This window comes from Rhineura floridana, chromosome 5 (assembly GCF_030035675.1).
Source record: "Rhineura floridana isolate rRhiFlo1 chromosome 5, rRhiFlo1.hap2, whole genome shotgun sequence".
In the NCBI taxonomy this organism is placed as follows: Eukaryota; Metazoa; Chordata; class Lepidosauria; order Squamata; family Rhineuridae; genus Rhineura; species Rhineura floridana.
This window is the reverse complement of record NC_084484.1, coordinates 184,693,461-184,716,919: the sequence shown is the minus strand read 5'-3', so window position 1 is coordinate 184,716,919 and position 23,459 is coordinate 184,693,461. Positions and strand designations below refer to the sequence as shown.

The 23,459-nt window shown below is 41.4% G+C and overlaps 1 protein-coding gene across 1 annotated transcript in view; it reads right to left on the bottom strand.

Moving 5' to 3' along the window:
• Positions 1-22,940, bottom strand: part of LOC133386132 (disintegrin and metalloproteinase domain-containing protein 20-like) — a 90,358-nt gene extending 67,418 nt beyond the window's left edge. The window contains exons 1-8 of the mRNA XM_061629738.1: positions 22,876-22,940; positions 21,998-22,076; positions 17,818-17,894; positions 16,249-16,450; positions 13,871-13,939; positions 10,400-10,471; positions 4,269-4,441; positions 2,225-2,303 (exon numbers count right to left, since the gene is read on the bottom strand). Of these exons, the coding sequence (XP_061485722.1) occupies positions 2,225-2,303; positions 4,269-4,441; positions 10,400-10,471; positions 13,871-13,939; positions 16,249-16,450; positions 17,818-17,894; positions 21,998-22,076; positions 22,876-22,940 (816 nt within the window). The remainder of the gene's footprint in view (positions 1-2,224; positions 2,304-4,268; positions 4,442-10,399; positions 10,472-13,870; positions 13,940-16,248; positions 16,451-17,817; positions 17,895-21,997; positions 22,077-22,875) is intronic.
• Positions 22,941-23,459: the final 519 nt, after the last annotated feature.

Sequence of the window (23,459 nt, the reverse complement as noted above, 5' to 3'; positions counted from 1 at the left end):
CAGAAAGTGGTGCTGGGAGACTGCTGCTCGTCCCTCTGGCCGCTGGCCTATGGAGTCCCGCAGGGTTCCATTCTGTCTCCTATGCTCTTCAACATCTATATGATACTGCTGGGAGAGGCCGTCCAGAGATTTGGAGTGCAATGTCATCAATATGCTGATGACACTCAACTCTGTCTCTTCCTACCATCTGATTGCAGGGAGGGAGTGCTCATCCTAAACCAGTGTCTGGAGGCTGGGAAGGACTGGAAGTGGGCTAACAAACTGAAACTTAATCCAGACAAGGAGGAAGTGTTGCTGGCCAAGTAGAAAACTGCACCAGGGACAGGGTTGCAACCTATTCTGGATGTAGTTGTACTCCCCTTGAAGAAGTAGGTTCACAGTTTGGGAGTTCTCTTGGATCCTGCGCTGCTACTTGTATGTCAGGTGGCTGCGGTAGCCAGGAGTGCTTTTGGCCATCTTAAAATGGTCTACCTGGAAGCAGTTGACTTGGCCACAGTGACACATGCACTGGTGACATTGAGGCTTGACTACTGTAATGCACTCTACATGGGGCTGCCTTTGAAGACGGTTCGGAAATTACAGTTGGTCCAAAATGCAGCAGCCAGAATGTTAACTGGAGCATGGGGCATATCACCCTGTGCTTTATAAGACTCCACTGGCTCCCAATTTGTTTCTGGGCCCAATTCAAAGTGCTGGTTTGGACCTTTAAAGCCCTAAACTGCCTTGGATCAGTGTACCTGAGGGACCGCTTACGCCCATATGTTCCTATGCTGGATTTAAGATCTTCTGCCTCTGGTCTCCTCTGCATGCCTGGAATGAAAGATGTTAGATTGACAGGCATGCGGGAGAGAGCCTTTTCAGTTGTGGCTCCCAGGCTTTGGAATTCCCTGCCTCAAGAAGCCCGCTCTGCTCCCTCCCTGATGGTTTTCCGGAAATTTGTGAAAACTATCTTGTTCCGGAGAGCCTTTGGGAGGGACAGACAGGTGAACCTCACACTGTTTTTATGCTCTTTATTCTTCATTTTTATCTTTTGAGTCCTTTTAGTATCACTCCCCCATATATCTATGCATATATATACATGTGTGTCTGTCTGTCTATATATGCATATTGTATTTTATATATTTTAATTGTACTTTATGTATTTTAATTTACTGTAATGTTTTGTGCTTTTACTGTGTATAATTTTATTATGCATGTGTGCGATTTTATTGTAAGCTGACCTGAGTGCCCTATTGTAGGGTAGAAGGGCGGGATAGAAATATTTTAAATAAATAAATAAATAATCCATTTTTAAGCAATGCCTTATTTATAATTTAATAAATAAATAAATAATTTGTGGACAAGTGCAAAATCTAAAGGAAAATTATGTTCTGATCTGCATACTAGACTGGGTGGTATAGATCAAGTCAGCTCACATTCACAGAAACTAAATGCTTCAAGCATTCCTAGTTTGGATTCTATGCTGCTGATTTTACGACATCAAATGCATTTCCAGGAAAAGCAATTCAAATTATGAAAATGTAACTGAAAAAGAGTTAATAAAATACCTCTCTTAATATCAGCCCCAAACTGATTCTTCCTCCTACCAGCGCTCTATTTACTTTACTTTTTAAAAAAACTACAGCATTTCCTGAGTTCACGTTTAGTTTGACCAACTGGGGGTAGAGACACGTATTGTTGTGCCAGTTCCAGTGTGTCTCCATCTCTGTTTTATGAAAACGGAGCACATGACATTAGTCAAATTCTGCCCTTTTTACTCTAAAACCTGGTCGGATCAGCTGCAACCCACCAGGCTTCCACTTGCTGAGGGATGGCAGCAGAGTTCCCTGTCTTCTGCTTCAGACAGATTTTACAACTGATTGGTAGATCAACCTATTGCCCCTCTAGGTGTGACCAATGAAAAGCTTTGCTGTAGGCTCAGGCAAAGACAGTGATTGGCCCAACACTTTGCTGTGGGCGGTCCTGAAAGGCCTGAAGTCAGCAGTGGAGAAGGGAGGTGTGTCCAGCCGAGGGCAGAGTCGCTTCAAAATGAAGCCAGAAAAACCATTCTCACTGCTTTTGAAGCTATTAGCATGCCCACAGCTTGGGAAAGGCAGCTCTGGAGAACTAGTGGATAAAACCCATTCAGCACTGCCGCTATCACACATACTTTCCCTCCAAGGCAGCCAATTAATTTTAGGGACATGTTACAGAGGCAAGCATAAAGAGACTGATAATCACCTACACGAACAGCAGACACTGAAACATGTGTGTAAAGACAAAAACGGTCTCCCCATGCAAGTCCAGCAGGAACCCCTTTAGCCCTACAGCATAATAAAAGACAGTAAAGTTATATTTATGGAAATATTGAATGTGTGTGTTTTGCTCTTACCTCTACATTTGGGGTGAGGGAAAGCAGAGCTGGATTAAAACTGGACTGAGCTCCCTAACTATATTGCCCAGGTTTACGAGCAGCACATTTTGATCTTCTTTTGTACTGTTTTGATTTAATGTAGCCTGCCTTGTTGTTTACGTTTTGTAAAAAGTTGGAGTATGAAAGAATAGCAACAGATGAATGAGAAAATAAGCTAAAGCCAAAGACAAGGAAGGGACTTCTGACTCTGCCCAAGTCCGCTCTTCTTCCCACCACCCTTGGATCCTTCAGGGAGGCCTCAGTCATCACAGGCCCAGGAACCTGGAGTAGATCCTCCTGCAGCCCCACCAGGCTTCCACTTGCTGAGGGATGGCAGCAGAGTTCCCTGTCTTCTGCCTCTGGAGATTCGTGTCTGGCAGTGGCATCGCCCATTTGAGCAGATGCCTTCTCAGCTGCTGGGTTACTTGCGGGCTGCACCAAGAAGCCCTTCAAGCACCAGTTTATTTTACTTCTTTCCTCCCTGCCCCTTCAACAGGAATGGGGCCAGGACTTTCAGACTGGAGGAGCACCATGCAGCCTGGCCCCTGTGGCTTATCAGAGACTGGGAGATCTGGCACATTTCCATTCCCTCCCCGTTTATTCCTGTCTCCATTTCCCTCCCATTCCTCTGGATTCCTTGCTCACATCCATAGCATACATTTAAAGCACTCTTGCCACTTTAAACAGTCATGGCTTTCCCACAAAGAAACCTGGGAACTGCAGTTTAGGGTGCTGGGAATTGTAGCTCTGTGAGGCATAAACTCTAATGCTAGAGTGCAAACCTCTCCAAGCAGAGCTCTGCTCCCTTGTCTTCTGTAAAGCGCCAGGCACAGTGATGGCACTACACAGATAACTAAATGAAGAGCAAGAATAAGGACTCTGACCATCCAATATTGCATTTATCTGCTTCCAGGAGGGAGCAGAGGACCCAATCTGTGGAGACTGTCCTGCAAGAGGAAGAGAACCTAGCTGCATATCTTCTCACATCACTGCTTTGCCCCAGTTCAGGGCGGCTGTTGCAGGCCAGGTCCCCTCTGGAGGAGACTAATGCTCACTGAATGGATTTCTTGCCATGTCCAAACTCACCACCTAGGCCTTTACATCTACTTATGTAAACATTTGCAGGTTGAGAAGAAATGGTGCTAGAGCTAAGGAAGCAATTTTATAAAATGATTAACAATGTGAGATAATGGGCAGAGAGCATGTTCTTATCCATTTCTCACAACAGGGAAAACTTGGGAGTCATCAATTTTGCTCACTGAAAGTGACTGGCAGCTGATTCATGACTATTAGTTCTGGTAGCTAAATGAAACCTTTGTGTTCGGTGGCAGCATACATGCTGAGGGCAAACTACAGGGAAAGGGCCATCATATTTTGTGAGGGAGCTCCCAGAGGTATCTGGCTGGCCATCATTGGAAACAGCACTGGAGTAGGCAGACCTTGGTCTCAGCCAGAAGGCAGTCCTTATGGGTTTCTTGCTAGGGGATTCCATTGTGAACCACTAGAGCTCCAAAGGGAAAGCAAGGTACCCTCGTTGGTCATAGGGGTTATGGCCTGGCCATTGCAATACTGTTGTAAAGGCGAAGGCATCCAGAAACCAAGTTCTCCTTAGGAGTATCCCAATCTCTGAGCTGCCAAGTTGCAACTATGGAAGGAGAAAGTATACGGCAGAAGTTCCCCAGTTCTCTGTCACACAGTTCTAACTTTGGATACATCTCATCCCTTCCAATGCCAATCACGTGAACACACATAAAGATAATGGTGAGGACCAGCAGATACCTGGACAGTTTCTCATTTCTAAAATAAAAGGTCTAATGTTAATAATACTAAGACCAGAAAGAGAGACATTTTCAAGAAGGAAATTGTGGAGCCTTACGTAATTATGCTCGAATGATCAAAATGTACACGATGCTGAAGCTCATAGCTGGCATAATGATAAAATGCCACCAAAGTCATGCTAAGGTTTTCAGTATCAATTGTTATGTAGTTTCTCTCTGTCCACAACTCAAGGCCTACCAAATAAATGCGAAAACCTAATGGCAAGTATATCTGGAAACAGAAAACACCAAATCATCTACTTTTAATGCACAGTATTGTTGTTATTATTATTAGCATTATTAGAACTTATTACCCCCTCTTCACCCTGAGGTCCCAGGGCAGGTGACAACCATTTTAAAACAGTTAAAAACAACCTAAACAATATCACAGGAAACAGGCTGGGTCCTAAAAATATACATATACAAAGCGCCTCCATTTTGACCTGGGACCAGCAGCCATCCCTTGCTGGAAGTGATGAGAATGTCTTAGCACTCGAACGCCCCAGAACATGTCAGGCTTAGGTGGGCAACACAGCCATTTCCAGACAGGACAGTAGGAGTTAAGGAGAGAGTTAAGCCATTAATTGAGAGCACTTGGGAGAAACGCGGAAGGTCAGGCTGCAGCTGTAACAGATCAGAGAAGCAGCAATAAAAGGCTTGAGTGAGCACACAGAGGTGTGGGGGTAATAGGAATGCGTTATAGTTGGTTGGAGAGAGAGCGCGAAGGAGCACGGTGTGACAAACCTATTGAAAGAAGTAAAGTTTCTCTTCCTGAACGTCTTGGCTGGTGGTCTATTATTTCATCCTGCAGCAGGCATAACTAAGCACGCTAAAACGCTACTGGACTGCTGGTTCTGCTGGTCCATTGAAGCTGTACACTCTACAGAACAATGAAACCTCTAGATAATGTCATGTAAATGCACTGCCTGCAAATCGATCCCGACTTATGGCGACCCTACGAAGAGGGTTTTCATGAGGCTGAGAGGCAGCGACTGGCCCAAGGCCACCCGTGAGCTTCATGGCTATGTGGGGATTTGAACCCTGGTTTTCCAGGTCATAGTCCAACACTCTAACCACTACACCACTCTGGCTCTCAGCTTCTAGATATGCTAAGACAATTTCCCTGGCACCCAAATGCAATCAAGGGAACCCCCTGCCACTTATTCATGGACAGACCAAGAACTTCTGCACAACCCCTTTATTTCCAATGGAACTTCTTTTACATCAGACAAACCTTTGTTTATATGCTTTTGTTTTCTGAACAGTATAATTCCCTTTGGACTCCTGTAGTTGATGTATTCTCAAAAGCAATCCTTTTGACAGATACTCTACTTGCTTAACTCTTGGGACTGCTAGCTGGGTGCACATCCCACGTCCCTGCCCTGCAGAAATCCCACTGCTATTGGGGAATGCCTGCTCTGCTCTCCCAGGCCTCCTGCTTCCTGCCTGTGGCCACCCTACGAAGGCCTGGAAACAGCTGCTCCACTTTTTAAATTTAATCCACTGCCAAGGATTCTCTCCTTGCTTCTCCATCTGTCCCAGCAGACAAAATGGAAAATGGACTGCCTTCAAGTCAATCCCGACTTATGGCGACCCTCTGAATAGGGATCTCATGGTAAGCGGTATTCCTTTTTTTTTATTTTATTTTTTTTACAATAATTTTTATTCAAATTTTCATAAAACATAGAAAACAAAATCATAAAACATTCAAAGACAAAAAACAAAACAAAACAAAAATGATTAAACAAAAAAAAATAAAATGTTGACTTCCCATTTGTCACATATCAAATCAGTTATAGGTCTACAATATATAACAATCCTGTCTCTTAAATCATATTATAAAATCACTTTCCTCCAGTAGTTATCTTAATTAATCATCAAATCTCATAAACATTACTTTATTCTTTCCACAAAAAGTCAAAGAGAGGTTTCAATTCTTTAAGAAATATATCTATCAATTTTTCTCCAAATAAACATGTCAATTAATCCATCTCGTTAATAATTATAATAATCTTATTGTCATAACCATAGTCCAAATAAACATTTCGATTAATCCATCTCATCAGAATCTGTTAGGTCCAATAATTTCAATAGCCATTATTCCATTATCCCTATTAGTTCCATCTTCCATCTTCAATAGTCCTGTTAAGTCCAGTAATTTCAGTGTCCAATCTTCCATTATCAGTATTCCATAATAATCTTGCTGTTGTAACCATAGTCATATAATAAGAGTCTGATGGGAATTTCCTCTATCCCAAATATTTTCTTGCCATCCATTCTGAATAAGTTGCTGAAATACTGTTGTAAAGTCATATCTGTGTTCTTCTTTTTTACAAAATGCACTGGCTCATCTCTTAAGAGTTTTTCCATTGTCACATGGCTGCAGTTAATTCCATAGATTTTCTCTATATCAAGCTCCATCACATCATTCCAGTCCAGAAGATTATCCAAGCCATTGATAACTTTATCTCTAATATCTTCATTAATTTCTTCAGAGATAACGTTAAATTCCAAACAATAGATTTTATTTCTAAAATCCATAAACTCCAGATCTTTTTCCAATTCCACATTTGTTCCAATCTCCAGGGCTTGTATCTTCCCTTTATTTTTTCTTTTCTCATCTCTGATCTCATTCTCCTCTCTCACAGGATCCCCTATTTCTTTAAACTCCTGCGTCATTTTGCTCAGTTCAATTTTCAGCTCCTTACTACCCTGTCGCAGGGTTTGTTTCGTTATCTCAATCTCATCCATTATTTTCTGAAACATAGTTACTTCCAGATTCTCAGCCACTTTCTTGATTGCCATTTTTAAAACCATGAAAACAAAGCAAAACAAAAATAAAGAAAAACCACTTCTTATTTCAGCAACAATTGGGTTAATATTCCAGGCTTGATGACATCACAGTATAAACAGAGCAACCTGCCTTATCTCTCTATGTTCAAGAATGCAAAACAAATTTAGTTCCCAGCATCAAAACAGTTAGTGGCGTCGTGAAGAAGCAGATTCGTCAAAATAAAATAGACCAAAAAGAGAATAGTCCCAGACAATATAATATTCCTTGGAACAGAAATCAGGAATAGAAATCCCTCTTCTGTGTATATCTTTAGAATGCACTTCCAGGACAGCTTTTTGCGACAGAAACAGAGATAAGCTGTTAATTTCGTGGATAACAGAGAATAGTTATAGCTCACCCAGAAGCTGTCCAAAGCCGATCAATCTGACAAATCTCCTTTTGCTGCAACAATTTAAACCAAGTAAAAAAAATAATAGAAAGAAGGGTGCTTGCCTGTTAGTCCGTTCTCTCTTTAAAGAAAAGATAAACGTATCGCTTAAGCAGATAGAGCTTGTTCGAAAGTCCGTCCGGCATTGTTGGCTGGACCTTATCTCATAAATTAATGAAATCCAGTCCTCCCAACAAAAACAGGCTTTTGAGGTTGATCTCTACGTTTCTCCCTGCCCGGGAGAAATTTCATCAGTCAAAAAAAAAATGTTCTGACTGATTTATATCTGAATAAGCTTCTTTTGAGGCGGGAGCCCGTCCCAAAAGCAGGCACAAGCGAAGTCACCCTTCCCGGAAGTGGTCATGGTAAGCGGTATTCCAAGGGAGTTTCCCATTGCCTCCCTCTAAGGCTAGTCCTCCCCAGCTGGCCAGGGCCTGCTCAGCTGGCCACAGCTGCACAAGCCAGCCCCTGCCTTGTCCGCAACTGCCAGCTGGGGGGCAACTGGGCTCCTTGGGACTCTGCAGCTTGCCCACGGCTGCACAGGGGGCAGGGCACGTCACCCCTGAGCCACTCCCTGTGGGGTGATCTTTAGCTGGCCCTTGACACCCAGGAGACCCAAGCAGGGATTTGAACTCAGACTCTGGACTCCCAGCCAGGCTCTCCTCCCCACTGGGCTACACCAGCTGTTCCCTGCAGACAAAGGACAGGTAAAAAGCCCTCCCCTCACTTTTCCTTATATGTCCTGCAGCTCATCATCTTTTTCTAATTCACCCCTTCCTTCTAAGATCTTCTGCTTCTAACAATGGTTCACAAATTGATGCCTCTTTTGTATTTTCCCCTTGTCTTAGAATTCCCTTTTTGAGTTAAGTCCTGAAGTCTCAGGTCTTTTTAGAAAAAACTTTTATTGACTTCCAGAAAACCTGATGCGGATGCTCCACCATCTGGATCACCCCAAATCTTCTGTTATTTTGAATGCTGATGCTGTTCTGCTTTTATTATGCTGCTGCTTTTTATGTATTTTATGTGATTTTACTGCTATATATTTTTATTGTATTTTGTTCTAAAGTGCAGGATGCAAAATAATGTAAAAAATAATAAAGAGTAAGTACTTTATCCTCACAGGGAAGGCTGTGTCTGCAAGTCCCTGACACTTGCACAAATGGGAAGAACTAAACAAGACGCTTAGAATACTGAGGCACAATCATTCCAATAGGTCATTATTGACAGAATCAGTCAAGAAAATGAAATCACAAAGAAAGTGATTATAGACTCCCTGGTCAGTTATCATCCCATTTCACATCTTCCTTTTGGAGAAAAAGTTGTAGAGAAAAGTGGTGAGCTCCAGTTTAGGCACTCCTGAATTCTAATTTTCTGGAACTTTTCCTGTTTGGTGTTTTGTCTGGATGTGGCCCTGAGGCTGCACTTTCTATATGCAAATTAAACTGTTGTAAACATTTTCTGTACAATATAAACAATAAATGTTTAAAAAAACAGTAAAAATAGCAAAGCATACTCTCCAAATTACAGCACTAATAAATTGAGTCAAATACACACACAAAAATTTTACTGGGTCCAGGATACATTAAACTTGATGCCCTTGTGTATTCCAAAAGTGGAAATAATCAGTAAGAAATCTGCAAGATGAGCTAGATTTCTAGCTACAAACTCAAAAGAAAATGGGGGTGCCACAGCATCTGATTGTCCTGATGCGCAACCCATACTCTGGACAAGAGGCTACTGTAAGGACAGAATATGGGGAAACCGATTGGTTCCCCATCAGAAAGGGTGTGAGACAGCGGTGTATTTTATCACCCTATTTGTTTAATCTATATGCAGAACATATCATACGGAAAGCGGGATTGGACCAAGATGAAGGAGGTGTGAAAATTGGAAGGAGAAATATCAATAATTTAAGATATGCAGACGATACCATACTCTTAGCAGAAACCAGTAATGATTTGAAACGAATGCTGATGAAAGTTAAAGAGGAAAGCACAAAAGCAGGACTACAGCTGAACGTCAAAAATACTAAAGTAACGACAACAGAAGAGAAATAAAAGCTAAAATGATGAAACTTTGGACACATCATGAGAAGACCTGATTCACTAGAAAAGACAATAATGCTGGGAAAAACAGAAGGGGGTAGAAGAAGAGGAAGGCCAAACAAGAGATGGGTTGATTCCATAAAGGAAGCCACAGACCTGACCTTACAAGATCTGAGCAGGGTGGTTCATGACAGATGCTCTTGGAGGTCACTGATTCATAGGGTCGCCATAAGTCACAATCGACTTGAAGGCACATAACAACAACAACAACAACATGGCCTTAGTTAGAAAGATCATTAGCTCCTGTCTTTCCTGCTACCTTTTGTGTTTGAGTGGGCACACTACTCCCCAATCAAAGCTACAATAAAATCCTTGTTTTCTGTGGGACAGCAATCACTTCTCCACAAAGATCAGCAGAAAAAGCTTAAAAACAAACCAAGAGTCGAAATAATGGGGTTTTACTTTAGTCTTCTCTTTGTCTAATTGGCTTAGAACTACTTTCCTAAATGTCGGTCATTGCTATGACCTCATTCATTGGCTAAAAGTAATGAAAGGTAGGGGCAGGCTAGTTACAAACAAATGAGGAGAACAGTGCCTGCACACTTCATATCTCAGATTCTACACATGTTAGAATCTATCCTTATTCTTTTGCTACACATTCCTTTTCTAAAAAACGAACGCTGGAAGTCTGGGGATTGTGATTCACCTGGGCAGGGGAACAATTCCCCACCTCACCCCATGGAAAGGACAGCCATGGACCAGGGGGGTCTATTACCAAAGCAAACAGCAATGGAGATAGGGACTTTTCTTTGGGGAAGGCGTGGCAATGTTTTAATCATGTATGCTCCAGTCTGGGATAAGTGGCCATTTAGTGTGATTCTTTTTGACATGCCCTTCACAAAAGGTCTTATAAAATATACTCACACTGTGAACATCTGACATCATACGAAGCATTATCAACAGTAATCGACTTTCATTACGATGATTGAGAATAAACTAAGAAATGGAAAGAAAATGAAGACAGCCAATTCAGGACAAAATGTTTAAATATGACCAGGGGCCGTAGCTCAGCGGCAAAGCACCTGCTTTGCATGCAGAAGGTCCCTGATTCAATCCCTGGCAACTCCAGGTAGGCCTAGGAAAGATTCCCTGCTTGAAACCTCGGACAGCCGCAGCCAGTCAGTGCAGACAACACTGAGCTAGATGGATTCAGAATGAGGCTGCTTCCTATGTTCCTAGACTCTTCAGAGTAAATTCCCTCCACGGCATTAATACTAAATTTTGTAATGGCTAGATTTTCATTTAGATAGATAATGTTTTCAGTTTCATAAACCATGGATTCTGAATGAATGCAAATATCCCATAATCCTGGAAGCTAGTCTATGAGAAAGTGAAATATATGCATCTCTCAACAATTACTGGCATCAGTAATACGATTTTACGTCAATAAAATATCCTGATTGTTTCATTTAGTTAGGAGTTCTTTCTCTCTCGTCAAGCACCCTGTCCATGTGACTACTGGTCTGGAGTGTCTCCACCTTGTTTTGGACCATAGGGACAGACTGGGAATTTTGTTGGTGTACCGCCCACCCTGCTGCCCAACAGCTTCCCTAACTGAGCTGACAGAACTGGTCTCGGAGGCATTGTTGAGATCCCCTAGACTATTGGTACTGGGGGATGTCAATATCCACGCCGAGGCTGCTTTATCAGGGGCGGCTCAGGACTTCATGGCCTCCATGACAACCATGGGGCTGTCCCAATTTGTTACAGGCCCAACACATGTGTCGGGACATACTCTAGATCTGATTTTTGCCACTGGACATGGAGAAGGTGATCTGGAGCTGGGGAATTTTTCATCTATTCCTTTGTCATGGACAGATCACCGCTTGTTGAAGTTTAGACTCACAGCGGCCTTTCCCCTCTGCAGACCCATTAAGTTGGTCCGCCCCCGGAGACTGATGGATCCTGAAGGTTTTCAAAAGGCTCTGGGGATTTTTCCGGCTGAGAAGACTGGCGCTCCTGTCGAGGCCCTGGTTGAACTGTGGAACACGGAGATGACCCGGGCCATTGACACGATCGCTCCTGCGCGCCCCCTCCTATGTAGAGCTCATACAGCTCCGTGGTATACCCCGGAGCTGAGAGTGATGAAACAAGAGAGGAGGCGGCTTGAGTGCAGATGGAGACGAACTCCTGACGGATGCAATCTTGCACTGGTGAGGGCCTTCACTAAGCGGTACTCAGAAGCGGTGAGAGCAGCAAAGAAGCGATATTTTGCTGCGACTATCAAGTCATCTCTCTGCCGCCCGGCAGAGCTTTTTAAGGTTGTCCGAGGGCTATTACATTCTGGTCTTCGGGACATTATAGAGTCATCGGAAGCTCGCTGCAATGAGTTTGCTAGGCACTTCCAGGACAAGATCTTATGCATCCGCCAGGACTTAGACTCCAATATTACAGCAGTTGAACCTAATGAGGCATCCAGAACACAGTCTTGTCCTCATTTATTGGATGAGTTCCAATTGGTGCAGCTTGAGGAAGTTGACAAGGTGCTTGGACTGGTGCGTGCGACCACTTCTGCTCTGGATCCTTGCCCCTCTTGGCTGGTAAAATCTAGCAGGGATGGAACAGCCGGCTGGGCCAGGGAAGTGATAAATGCCTCCTTACGAGAGGGAGTGGTCCCCAGCTGCCTGAAAGAGGCGGCTGTTAGACCACTTCTAAAGAAGTCTTCCTTGGATCCAGAAAACCTAAATAACTATAGGCCGGTAGCGAATGTTCCATTCCTGGGCAAGGTCTTAGAGCGGGTGGTTACTAACCAGCTCCAGACACTCTTGGATGAAACCGATTATCTAGATCCATTTCAATCTGGTTTCAGGCCCGGTTTTGGTACTGAGACAGCCTTGGTCGCCCTGTATGATGACCTATGTCGGGAGAGGGACGGGGGGAGTGTAACCCTGTTGATTCTCCTTGATCTCGCAGCTGCTTTTGATACCATCAACCATGGTATCCTTCTGGAGCGACTTATGGAGTTGGGAGTTGGAGGCACTGCCTGGCAGTGGCTCCGCTCCTACTTGGTAGGTCGGCTCCAGAAGGTAGTCCTTGGGGAGCTTTGCTCGATACCCTGGGTTCTCCAGTATGGGGTCCCGCAGGAGTCAGTTCTGTCCCCCATGCTCTTTAACATCTACATGAAGCCGCTGGGGGCGGTCATCAGGAGTTTTGGAGTGCGTAGTCATCAGTATGCTGATGACACGCAGCTCTACTTCTCCTTTTCATCTTCTTCAGGTGAGGCTGTCAATGTACTAAACCATTGCCTGGCCGCAATAATGGACTGGATGAGAGCTAATAAATTGAAACTCAATCGAGACAAGACTGAGAAGCTGTTAGTGAGCGGTTTCTCTGATCAGATGGTGGATACTCAACCTGTCCTGGACGGGGTTACACTCCCCCTGAAGGAGCAAGTTCGTAGTCTGGGAGTTCTTTTAGATCCTTCTTTGTCACTTGAGGCCCAGGTAGCCTCGGTGGCACGAAGTGCGTTCTACCAACGCCGTACACTGCGTACATCATCGAAGGCCCTCCTCCGGGTCCCGACTCATAGAGAGGCTCGGAGGATGACGACAAGATCTAGGGCCTTCTCAGTGGTGGCCCCCGAACTATGGAACAGTCTCTGATGAGGTGCGCCTGGCGCCAACATTGCTTTCTTTTCGGCGCCGGGTTAAAACATACCTCTTTTCCCAGGCATTTTAATATATTTTAGTATATTTATAACACTCTGGTACACTAAATATAATACTAAATTAATACTAAATTAATTGTGTAATATGTTTTTAGCTTTGAGAATTGTTATTATGTGTGTGGTAATTATTATGTGATTTTATCTTATTGTATTTTTACATTTATGTTGTTCACCGCCCAGAGAGCCGTTGGCTGTGGGCGGTATAGAAACTGAATAAAATAATAATAATAATAATAATTTAGTTAGCCAAGGAAAATTATTTATACCTTAGTAATTCTATCTTTTAATATGTTTTAACTAGGAATCTAGTGGTCTCTAATATTTATGCTAATTGATATCTGCGTGGATGTGCTATACATATGTCATTTGTAAGCCACAATGCATTTATAGCCTGAAAGGCAGGGTGTAAATAATTTGCAGTAAATCTACTATATATTTTGAAAAGTTGCTTGTCTGTTGGACACCTCTTAAGATAACGTAACCAAATTTTGCATGATGGTTCCTGAGATCAAGGAGCAGGTTCTTGTCTATGTTTGAATACAATTGGATGCCATTTTGAATCAAGATGGAGGACTGAACTTTTCAAAACTGCACTGATTTCTTGGTTTCTTAGAATTCCTGAACAATGCTAGGTACAACGCTGTTAGTAAACAAATGACAACATTTACCGTGCTTTTGTCAACAACAGCATAATACTCTAGATATCGGGTAGTCGTATAATATTCTGGATCATCTAGCTGAAATAAAACATACATATATCAGAGTTTCATTGCAGAAAGGTACCTTGAATGTTCCCTTGTAATAGACCAAACTCCTAAAATTAAAGTTATAGCAATCAAATATACCCATTTATCAACTAGAGGCTCATTCCCCAATAACTCCACTTCATTCAACCGCTATCCTTATTAAATGTATTGATTTATTTAGGTTATTTATAGCCCAATAAAAGAAGTTATTTAAGTGGCTTACAGAGCCAAAATTAAGAATGTTACATAAAAGTATAAAGAAACAAAGAAAACACAGTAACAGTTCAAAATGAGTAATGTAGTACAGTGTTTCAGAGGCAGCATGCTTCTGAAAACCAGTTGCCGGAAGCCTCAGGAGGGGACAGTGTTCTTGCACTCGGGTCCTGCTTGCGGGCTTCCCCCAGGCACCTGGTTGGCCACTGTGAGAACAGGATGCTGGACTAGATGGGCCACTGGCCTGATCCAGCAGGCTCTTCTTATGTTCTTATGTTAAAGAGATTTCTTCCCCTTTCAGAAAGCTTCTTCCCCAGATACAAAAACCAAATGTCACACAAACACCTCACAGCCTCCCCTCTTCTTCCACCAGGAAGTTCACCCCCCACCCCATATATCTCCTCTCTCACACTTCGTCCTTCTCGCTTAAGAAGACGATCATCCCCCATCTCTCCCAAAAAGCAACATATTCAGCAGCAGAGGATGTTACTAATATTTATTTCCCACCAAAGCAGAGGCTATCAATACTGCTGATGAACGTAAGAACATAAGAAGAGCCTGCTGGGTCAGGCCAGTGGCCCATCTAGTCCAGCATCCTGTTCTCACAGTGGCCAACCTGGTGCCTGGGGGAAGCCCACAAGCAGGACCTGGGTGCAAAATGCAATCTCCTCTTCTGCGGTTTCCAGCAGCTGGTATTTGGAAGCATATTGCCTCTGCCTAGCTTAGCTCCGAGCTCAGCCTGGGCTCCTGCTTTGAGGAAGGGCAGGATATAAATCAAATAAATAAATAAATCAGGACTAGTAGTCATTGATAGCCTTGATGATGATGAAGAACTGCCTTCAAGTCAATTCCGACTTATGGCAACCCTCTGAATAGGGTTTTCATGGTAAGGGGTAATTCAGAGGGGGTTTGCCATTGCCTTCCTCTGAGGCTGAGGGAGTGACTGGCCCAAGGTCGCCCAGGGAGCTTCATGGCTGTGTGGGGATTCGAACCCTGGTCTCCCAGGTTGTAGTCCAACACTCCAAGCTGATAGCCATCACTGCCTCTTATGGGAGCAAATTCCATAGTTTAACTATGTGCTGTGTGAAGTAGTACTCTTGTCTGTCCTCTTACTTACCTTTTCTCTGTGTAAACTAAAAAGCCCCAAATGCTCACAAGGGAGTCTCTACATCCCCTTGATCATTCTGGTTGCCCTTTTCTGAACCTTTTTCAGCTCTACCATATAATGTTTGAGGTGAGGTGACCAGAACTGTACATGTAGTAGTATTCAAAATGCAGCTACACCATAGTTTTGTATAATAGCATTATATAATGATAGTTTTATTTTCAATACTTTTCCTAATGATCCTTAGCAAGGAATTTGCCTTTTTCACAGCCGCTGCATACTGGGTGGACATCTTCATTGAGCTATCCACTACAACCCTAAGGTCTCATTCCTGGTCAGTCAGCACCAGTTCAGACCTCATGAGTGTAAGTTTTTTTGCTCCAATATGCATAACTTTACACTTGTTCATATTGAATTGCATTTGACATTTTATCACCCATTTCCTCAGTTTGGAGAGGTCCTTTTGGAACTCTTCACAATCCCTTTTTGTTTTAACAACCCTGAACAATTTAGTATCAACAGCAAACTTGACCACCTCACTGCTCACCCTCAAACTCTAGATCATTTATGAACAAGTTAAAAAGCACAGGCCATAATACGATCCCTGGAGGACTCCACTTTCTACAGCCCTCCATGGGGAGAACTGCCCATTTATTCATACTGTTTGCTTTCTGTTTCCTAGCCCATCCCTGATCCACAAGAGGACCTCTCCTCTTATTCCATGACGGCTAAATTTACCTTTAGTGAGGTACACAGTGGAAAGCTTTTTGAAAGTCCAAGTACACAATGTCCACTGGATCACTTTTATTTATATGTTTGTTGACACTGTTCTTTTTCCTTTCCCATTCTACTGCTAGCCCCAGTCAGCATTACTTTCTACATCCCCAAACAGGGAGAAGGCTGGTAGGCTTAGAATCTGTAGCCACCTTTGGTACATAAAATCAATTTAAGGTAAAGATTTTTTTTTTGAAATCCTACTTACTCCTCTAGCAGAAGAAATCGGGTCATCCCTGTCAACCATTCTCAGTTCTCCAGCTTCATTTGCTAACTCTACTCCATCTTCAACAATCCCTCTGCATGGTTCAAGGTGCTCTGGAGTCGTTCGATAAATAAGGTGTTGAAATGTGGGAGAATTTTCAATAGGTTCAACTTCATACCGTAAATTCCCAATTTGCACATGTCCCCTGGGGGGAAACCCAAAAGACAGAGCCAATAAATCAGCAAATGCCAGGGATAGGCAATTGACGGCCCTGAAGCACGCCTATCTGACTGGCCCAATGAAATATTAACTGAAGTGGAGTAAAAGAACTCTTTCAGGGGACAGAAGCTGCCGTCTTTGAGTAGGTCCCATCACAACTAAACTGCACATGATAGTCAGTTTATGCCATGCATCAAAGTTTCAAGGGAAAGCATTTCCCAGAAGCAATTAATTTGGTTCACACAAATACATGCACACTCAGCAGAGCAGGGGTAGGAGAGAAAGTCAAGCAGCTTGTACACATCAACACACACAAAATTAGTATGATTTTGGTTTCATTCCATGTACCTGGAAGATTCATATTCTGAATAATTTATAAAATAGCTCCTTTGGAACTGATGTTATTTTGTTACTACAGAACTTAGAACTATAACAAGGATGTCTTAGGTGCTAAGAACTTCCTGCTTCCCACAGTTCCTTAAAATTGTTTTTGCATATATGACAAGTGAAAACTAAAATAATCTCAGACTGCAGCTGTAACTAAGGGCTCATCTACACAGTGTTTTAGTGTGTGTTTGGTGCTACTCACACCCCCTTTTAATTCACATGGTTCTAGTTTTCCCCCTGTAAATCCGTACTAACCCAATCCTCTGATAATACGAAAAGGGAAGGAAAAAATGTCTTCACTCCCTTTCTATGGTGCTTGCAGATGCTTTGCTCCAAAGTTTTAAATGGGTGTGTCAATCGTTCCCCTCTCCACACCCACTCCCTTCTCCTCCCTTCTTTCAATTCATTTCCAGTGGGCTGAAGGGCAACGTCCAGCTGCTCTCCCCCGTTCTGCAAGCTTTTTTTATGTTGCTACAAGAGGTGCCTTATTTTTCTTTCCCCCCAACTTATGTGCAAAAGCATAACACTGCTCAAATAAAAATTTGAATTTCAACTATATTGTACCAGTGAACATACAGATAATCGTACTTCTGGGTTTGTTTGTTTTTAAATGAAACTTACTGATAGAACAAACTGAGCATGCTCGGTTGCCAGGTAACCAGAGGGAGTGGAAATGTTAAATTAGAGGGCGAGGTCATTAGGAAACTGTGATTGATCCTTCCTCAGTGTGCATAGAAAACACAGTGTTTGCAGCTCGCATTGAGCCCTTACTGTGGACAGTGCAAACAGAAAACGAAGTTAAAAACAGTGTCTTTAGTACGAAGTAATGCTCCCATGTGGATAAGCCCTAACCGGGGGGGGGGGGAAGGAAGTGGGCAAAAAATCCATTCTCAATGCAGCCATTACTGCAGAGGATAAATGTGCATAAATTTCTTTTTTTAGTTCTAGCACAAAAATCTTTATTACCAAAGCCCAGTGCAGGTAGAGAGAAGGGCCTGAGAGTCTACAGTATCTTCCACATATCCACCGTAATAGCAGTTATCCTGTAAGCCCAAATACAAATCTTCAGAAAACATTCAAATAAAGTTGAATAGAACAGCTTCACTAAACAAATTTACCATGCAACCTAAGATTTTATTTATTTATTTAAATTTATATCCTGCTCTTCCAGTAGGAGCCCAGGGCAGCAAATAAAAACACCAAACACACTCTAAAACATCTTAAAAACAAAAGACTTTAAAACAAAACATCTCTTGAAACATCTTAAAACATCTTAAAGACAGCTTTAAAAAACAGCTCTAAAAAAATCTTAAAAAGTAATTCCAACACAATCACAGACTGGCATAAGATCTCTACTTAAAAGGCTTGTTGAAAGAGGAAGGTCTTCAGTAGAAGGTTTTCAGTAGATTAAGAACTTAGCCATCCTGCACAAATCCATATTGTTGTTGTTGTTATGTGCCTTCAAGTCGATTACGACTTATGGCAACCCTATGAATCAGTGACCTCCAAGAGCATCTGACATGAACCACCCTGTTCAGATCTTGTAAGTACAGGTCTGTGGCTTCCTTTATGGAATCAATCCATCTCTTGTTTGGCCTTCTTCTTTTTCTACTCCCTTCTGTTTTTCCCAGCATTATTTTTTTTTCTGGTGAATCAGGTCTTCTCATGATGTGTCCAAAGTATGATAACCTCAGTTTCATCATTTTAGCTTCTAGTGATAGTTCCGGTTTAATTTGTTCTAACACCCAATTATTTGTCTTTTTCGCAGTCCATGGTATGCGCAAAGCTCTCCTCCAGCACCACATTTCAAATGAGTTGATTTTTCTCTTATCCGCTTTTTTCACTGTCCAACTTTCACATCCGTACAGAGATCGGGAATATCACGGTCTGAATGATCCTGACTTTGGTGTTCAGTGATACATCATTGCATTTGAGGACGTTTTCTAGTTCTCTCACAGCTGCCCTCCCCAGTCCTAGCCTTCTTCTGATTTCTTGACTATTGTCTCCATTTTGGTTGAGGACTGTGCCGAGGTATTGATAATCCTTGACAAGTTCAATGTCCTCATTGTCAACTGTAAAGTTACATAAATCTTCTGTTGTCATTATTTTAGTCTTCTTGATGTTCAGCTGTAGTCCTGCTTTTGTGCTTTCTTCTTTAACTTTCATCAGCATTCGTTTCAAACCATTACTGGTTTCTGCTAAGAGTATGGTATCGTCTGCATATCTTAAATTATTGATATTTCTCCCTCCAATTTTCACACCTCCTTCAACTTGGTCCAATCCCGCTTTCCATATGATATGTTCTGCATACAGATTAAACAAATAGGGTGATAAAATACACCCGTCTCACACCCTTTTCTATTGGGAATCAATCGGTTTCTCCATATTCTGTCCTTACAGTAGCCTCTTGTCCAGAGTATAGGTTGCGCATTAGGACAATCAGATGCTGTGGCACCCCTATTTCTTTTAAAGCATTCCATAGTTTTTCATGATATACACAGTAAAAGGCTTTGCTGTAGTCTATAAAGCACAGGGTGATTTTCTTCTGAAATTCCTTGCTCCATTCCATTATCCAACGTATGTTTGCGATATGATCTCTGGTGCCTCTTCCCTTTCTAAATCCAGCTTGAACGTCTGGCATTTCTCGCTCCATAAATGGTAAGAACCTTTGTTGTAGAATCTTGAGCATTATTATACTCGCATGGGATATTAAGGCAATAGTTCAATAATTACTGCATTCTCTGGGATCCCCTTTCTTTGGCATTGGGATATATATTGAACGCTTCCAGTCTGTGGGCCATTGTTTAGTTTTCCATATTTCTTGACAGATTTTTGTCAAAATTTGGACAGATTCAGTCTCAGTAGCTTGTAGCAACTCTATTGGTATGCCATCTATTCCCGGTGATTTGTTTCTTCCAAGTATTTTAAGAGCAGCTTTCACCTCACACTAATATATTGTTTTTAATTGTTGCTTTTATCTTTTTTTTTATTTGTTAGCCACCATGCATTCCATTTGGAAGGTGAGATATACATTTTATTTTTTATTCGATTTCTTACCCGGTCTTTACCTAAGGTTGAAATAATTCATGCACTCTGGTCCCAAACCGTGAAGGCTGTAAAGGTCCAAACCAGCACTTTGAACTGAGTCTGGAAACAAGCTAGGATACACTGCAGTTCGCAAAGCACAGGTATTATGTGATCATAGTTCAGTTCTAATTAATAGCTTTGCAGCTGCATTTTGGCCTAACTACAGTTTCTGAATCATCTTCAATGGCAGCCCCACATATAGCACCTTGCAGGAGTCTAATCTAGAGGTTACAAGGAGGATACCAATTTATTTATTTATTAAACTTCTATTCCCACCCTTCTTCTCAGAAGGAGTCCAGGGAGGCAAACAAAACACTAAAAGCACTTTAAAACATATTAAAAGCAAAAGACTTTAAAACAGATTAAAACAAAGCAGTCCAGGCTGCGGATGGAATTCCTTATAAGGCAATAAATTGTTGTGACTTTTGGGGGATGCAGGATCTAGAGTGAGCAAACAGGTTGAGACACTGGACAGGTTGAGACACTGGATTGGGAAACTAGATGGAGGAATCAGAGTCACTAGATTGCACACCTTCTGATATGATAACATATAAAAAGCCATGCCACTTGTGGTACTGGACCAGTCTCTCTAGGGGCCCCTAGGGTTGTAAGGGATTTCAAATCATCCACCACATCCACGAATCTCCAAGCACTGGCTAACTTAATTTGTTGTCTATCTCTAGGAAAACATAAAAGGAATAAATCTGTGGCATCAGCAAAATCACAACTATTTCCAGGAAACTTAGAAGTGACAGCAATGTCATCTGTCTTATTGACTACTGTTACTCATTTATATCAGGGATGGGGAATCTGTGGCCCTCTGTGTGTTAGACTCTCTCCCATCAATTCAAGCCAGCATGGCCAATGGTCAGAGATGATGGGACTGGTAGTCTAACAAACATCAATAATGCCCACAGGTTTCCCATTCCTGATTTTATACTTTTGATTTGCAAAAAAATTTAGCATCTGGCTTTGCAACAATTTTGTGAAATCTCCTTTATTCCCATTTTACAAGTGAGGAATTGAGAACAAGGCACTTGCCCAATGCAAGACAAAGAGAATGTACATCAAAGGCCAAACCTCAATCCAGATCTCCCAAAATAAAGACCAGTTCTAATCACAGGACCACTCTGGTTCAACTTCTGAAGAACATTTGCTTCCTCTTAGTGAATCACGTTTTAGTGATTATTAAGTAAATAATCTGACTCTTATGATAGAAAAAAAAAGAATCCTCAAAGAAACATGTCACTAAAGTCTGTCATCTTCTTTACAAAACTACATTTTTTAAAAGAACAAATTTCTGATGGATTTGGATCACTGACTAATTCCCTTCATTATGTCACAAGGAACCAGTCTACTGAATAGCTCTATTCTCTTCCTAGTTTGTTTTTCAGTAGTTTGTCTTTAGAGAGACTCAATAGCATCCCTATCTTTTATTTATATATTTACTTAGACTATTTATATACCACTTACATTTAAATAAAACTCTAAGCGGGGTACAATTTAAGTCAAAACATCTTAAAACAGCAGATACAAAGCCAAAATCAATAAAATACAATTAACTGAACAAAACATCCTCTTTTGTATCAACATATAGTATAAACATTGCATATTAAGTACAAGAAATACAAGAAAAAAATCATAACAAACATAGTAGACTAAACACAATATTCCCTAGGCTTCAATAAAAATAAAAATAAAGTTTAAAAAAAGCTTATTTTTAAACATAATAGATTAAACAAAATCAGCTGATTTGTTAATCACAGTGTAATAAAAAGCAAAACAAAAGAGCTACCCTCCTTTATAACAGAATTTCATTGAAAATAGATCTTGCCTGCTGTATTCTCTTTACCAGGAGCCGGAACAGAACAGCCCAAATCAGAAACTGGGTTCTGTCCAGAAGTATTGATCCTTTTGACTCATAGAAAAGAAATCCACCCAAATTGCATACAAACCTTCAACATGCACAATAAAAATTATCCATTTTCACGTCCCCAGTTTTTGTTTATTTATTTTTAAACTAAGTAAGCTACTGGAAATACATATGAATAAAATTTACCTGAATATATGGATAATCTGCAATCCAGTCTCCCTTCATATTATATGTATAAACAGGCATATTTGCAGTTATAAAGGATCTGAAAGTTTGAAAAAAATTGAAAAAAGTATTCTCTCTAAAAGAGGGAAGAAACCATTAGAACGAATATAGAAAATGTGTGTATTCTCAATCTGACAGTACTGAGAAGCAGGGTGAGTAGAAATACCCCTGTACCTCAGGGTGTGACAAGTCTTGAGAAGACACAGACTTCATTCATGGCACAGGCATTCACTGAAGGCAAGTAGGGAATTTTATTTATTTATTTATTATTTGATTTATATCCCGCCCTTCCTCCCAGCAGGAGCCCAGGGCGGCGCAAACAAGCTAAAAACACTCCAAAACATCATAAAAACAGACCTTAAAATACATTAAAACAAAAAAAGTTAAAAACATTTTTTTAAAAGCTTAAAAAACATCTTTTAAAAAGGGGTTAAAAACATATTGTTAAAAAAAATATTAGATATCTGTATTAGATAAGTTAGATCTAATATGGAATCTGTGTTAGATAAGCTCAGATCATAAAGGATATTGGTTTATACTTTTATGTATGGTTAAAGACCTAAAGGTATTTGTTAGGAGTTATCTGATCGATAATGGAATAATTAAAGGTGCAATAGAGATGGCCATGCACATGGCACAATACGTGCCCTGCTCACTTGCAAATGCATAGATTTGCCTCCATTTGATGGAGCTAACCACTACTCCATGAGAAAGAGTGCCTAATAACCTATCTACCTGTGCAGATAATATATCTGGAGTCATATGGCTATACCCCACCAGGTATCTAGAAACTGATAGTAAGATGGGAGTTCTCTCATTGAACTTGTGATTCTTCAAACCTTGTGTTTTGATCAAGGGACATGTTTCTCCACTTGAGCTCTGTGACTGTGTAGAGAGAAGGCATCAACGTGGGAATTTGGTTCACTCTGCCACTCCAAGGAGTGGAATAGAAACAAATGAGATTAAAACGAGCTCTTACCAAGTTATTAGTTACTAGACCCAAAAGAGCCATGTTTCAGATGTTTAATGAGAACACATGATTTATGCAAAAATAAATCTGGGAGAACTCATTATTTGATGTACATGTACATGTTGCGCTTGAATGTTTTCCTCAACAGGTTAAAGTAACACTAGCAGTCGTTTGATCCTGCTGGAATGAAGAGCAGCAACCACTCCTTTCTGCTGAACCAACTTTAGAATAGCCTGTTTTCATGCCCAGCAGTGCTATATTCGCAATTTGGATCCCAACTACAGATCAACTGGGGTAAAAAAGGATAGTGATGGAAATTTTATTCCACATCCTTGGGGGAAAACCTCCACAACAGATGCTGAGGACTATTTGATCCTAAAATCTTAGATTTTGTATTATATTATACCAAATGAGCTCCATTTGAAAGCATATGGTAGCCACTGTTTGACTTTA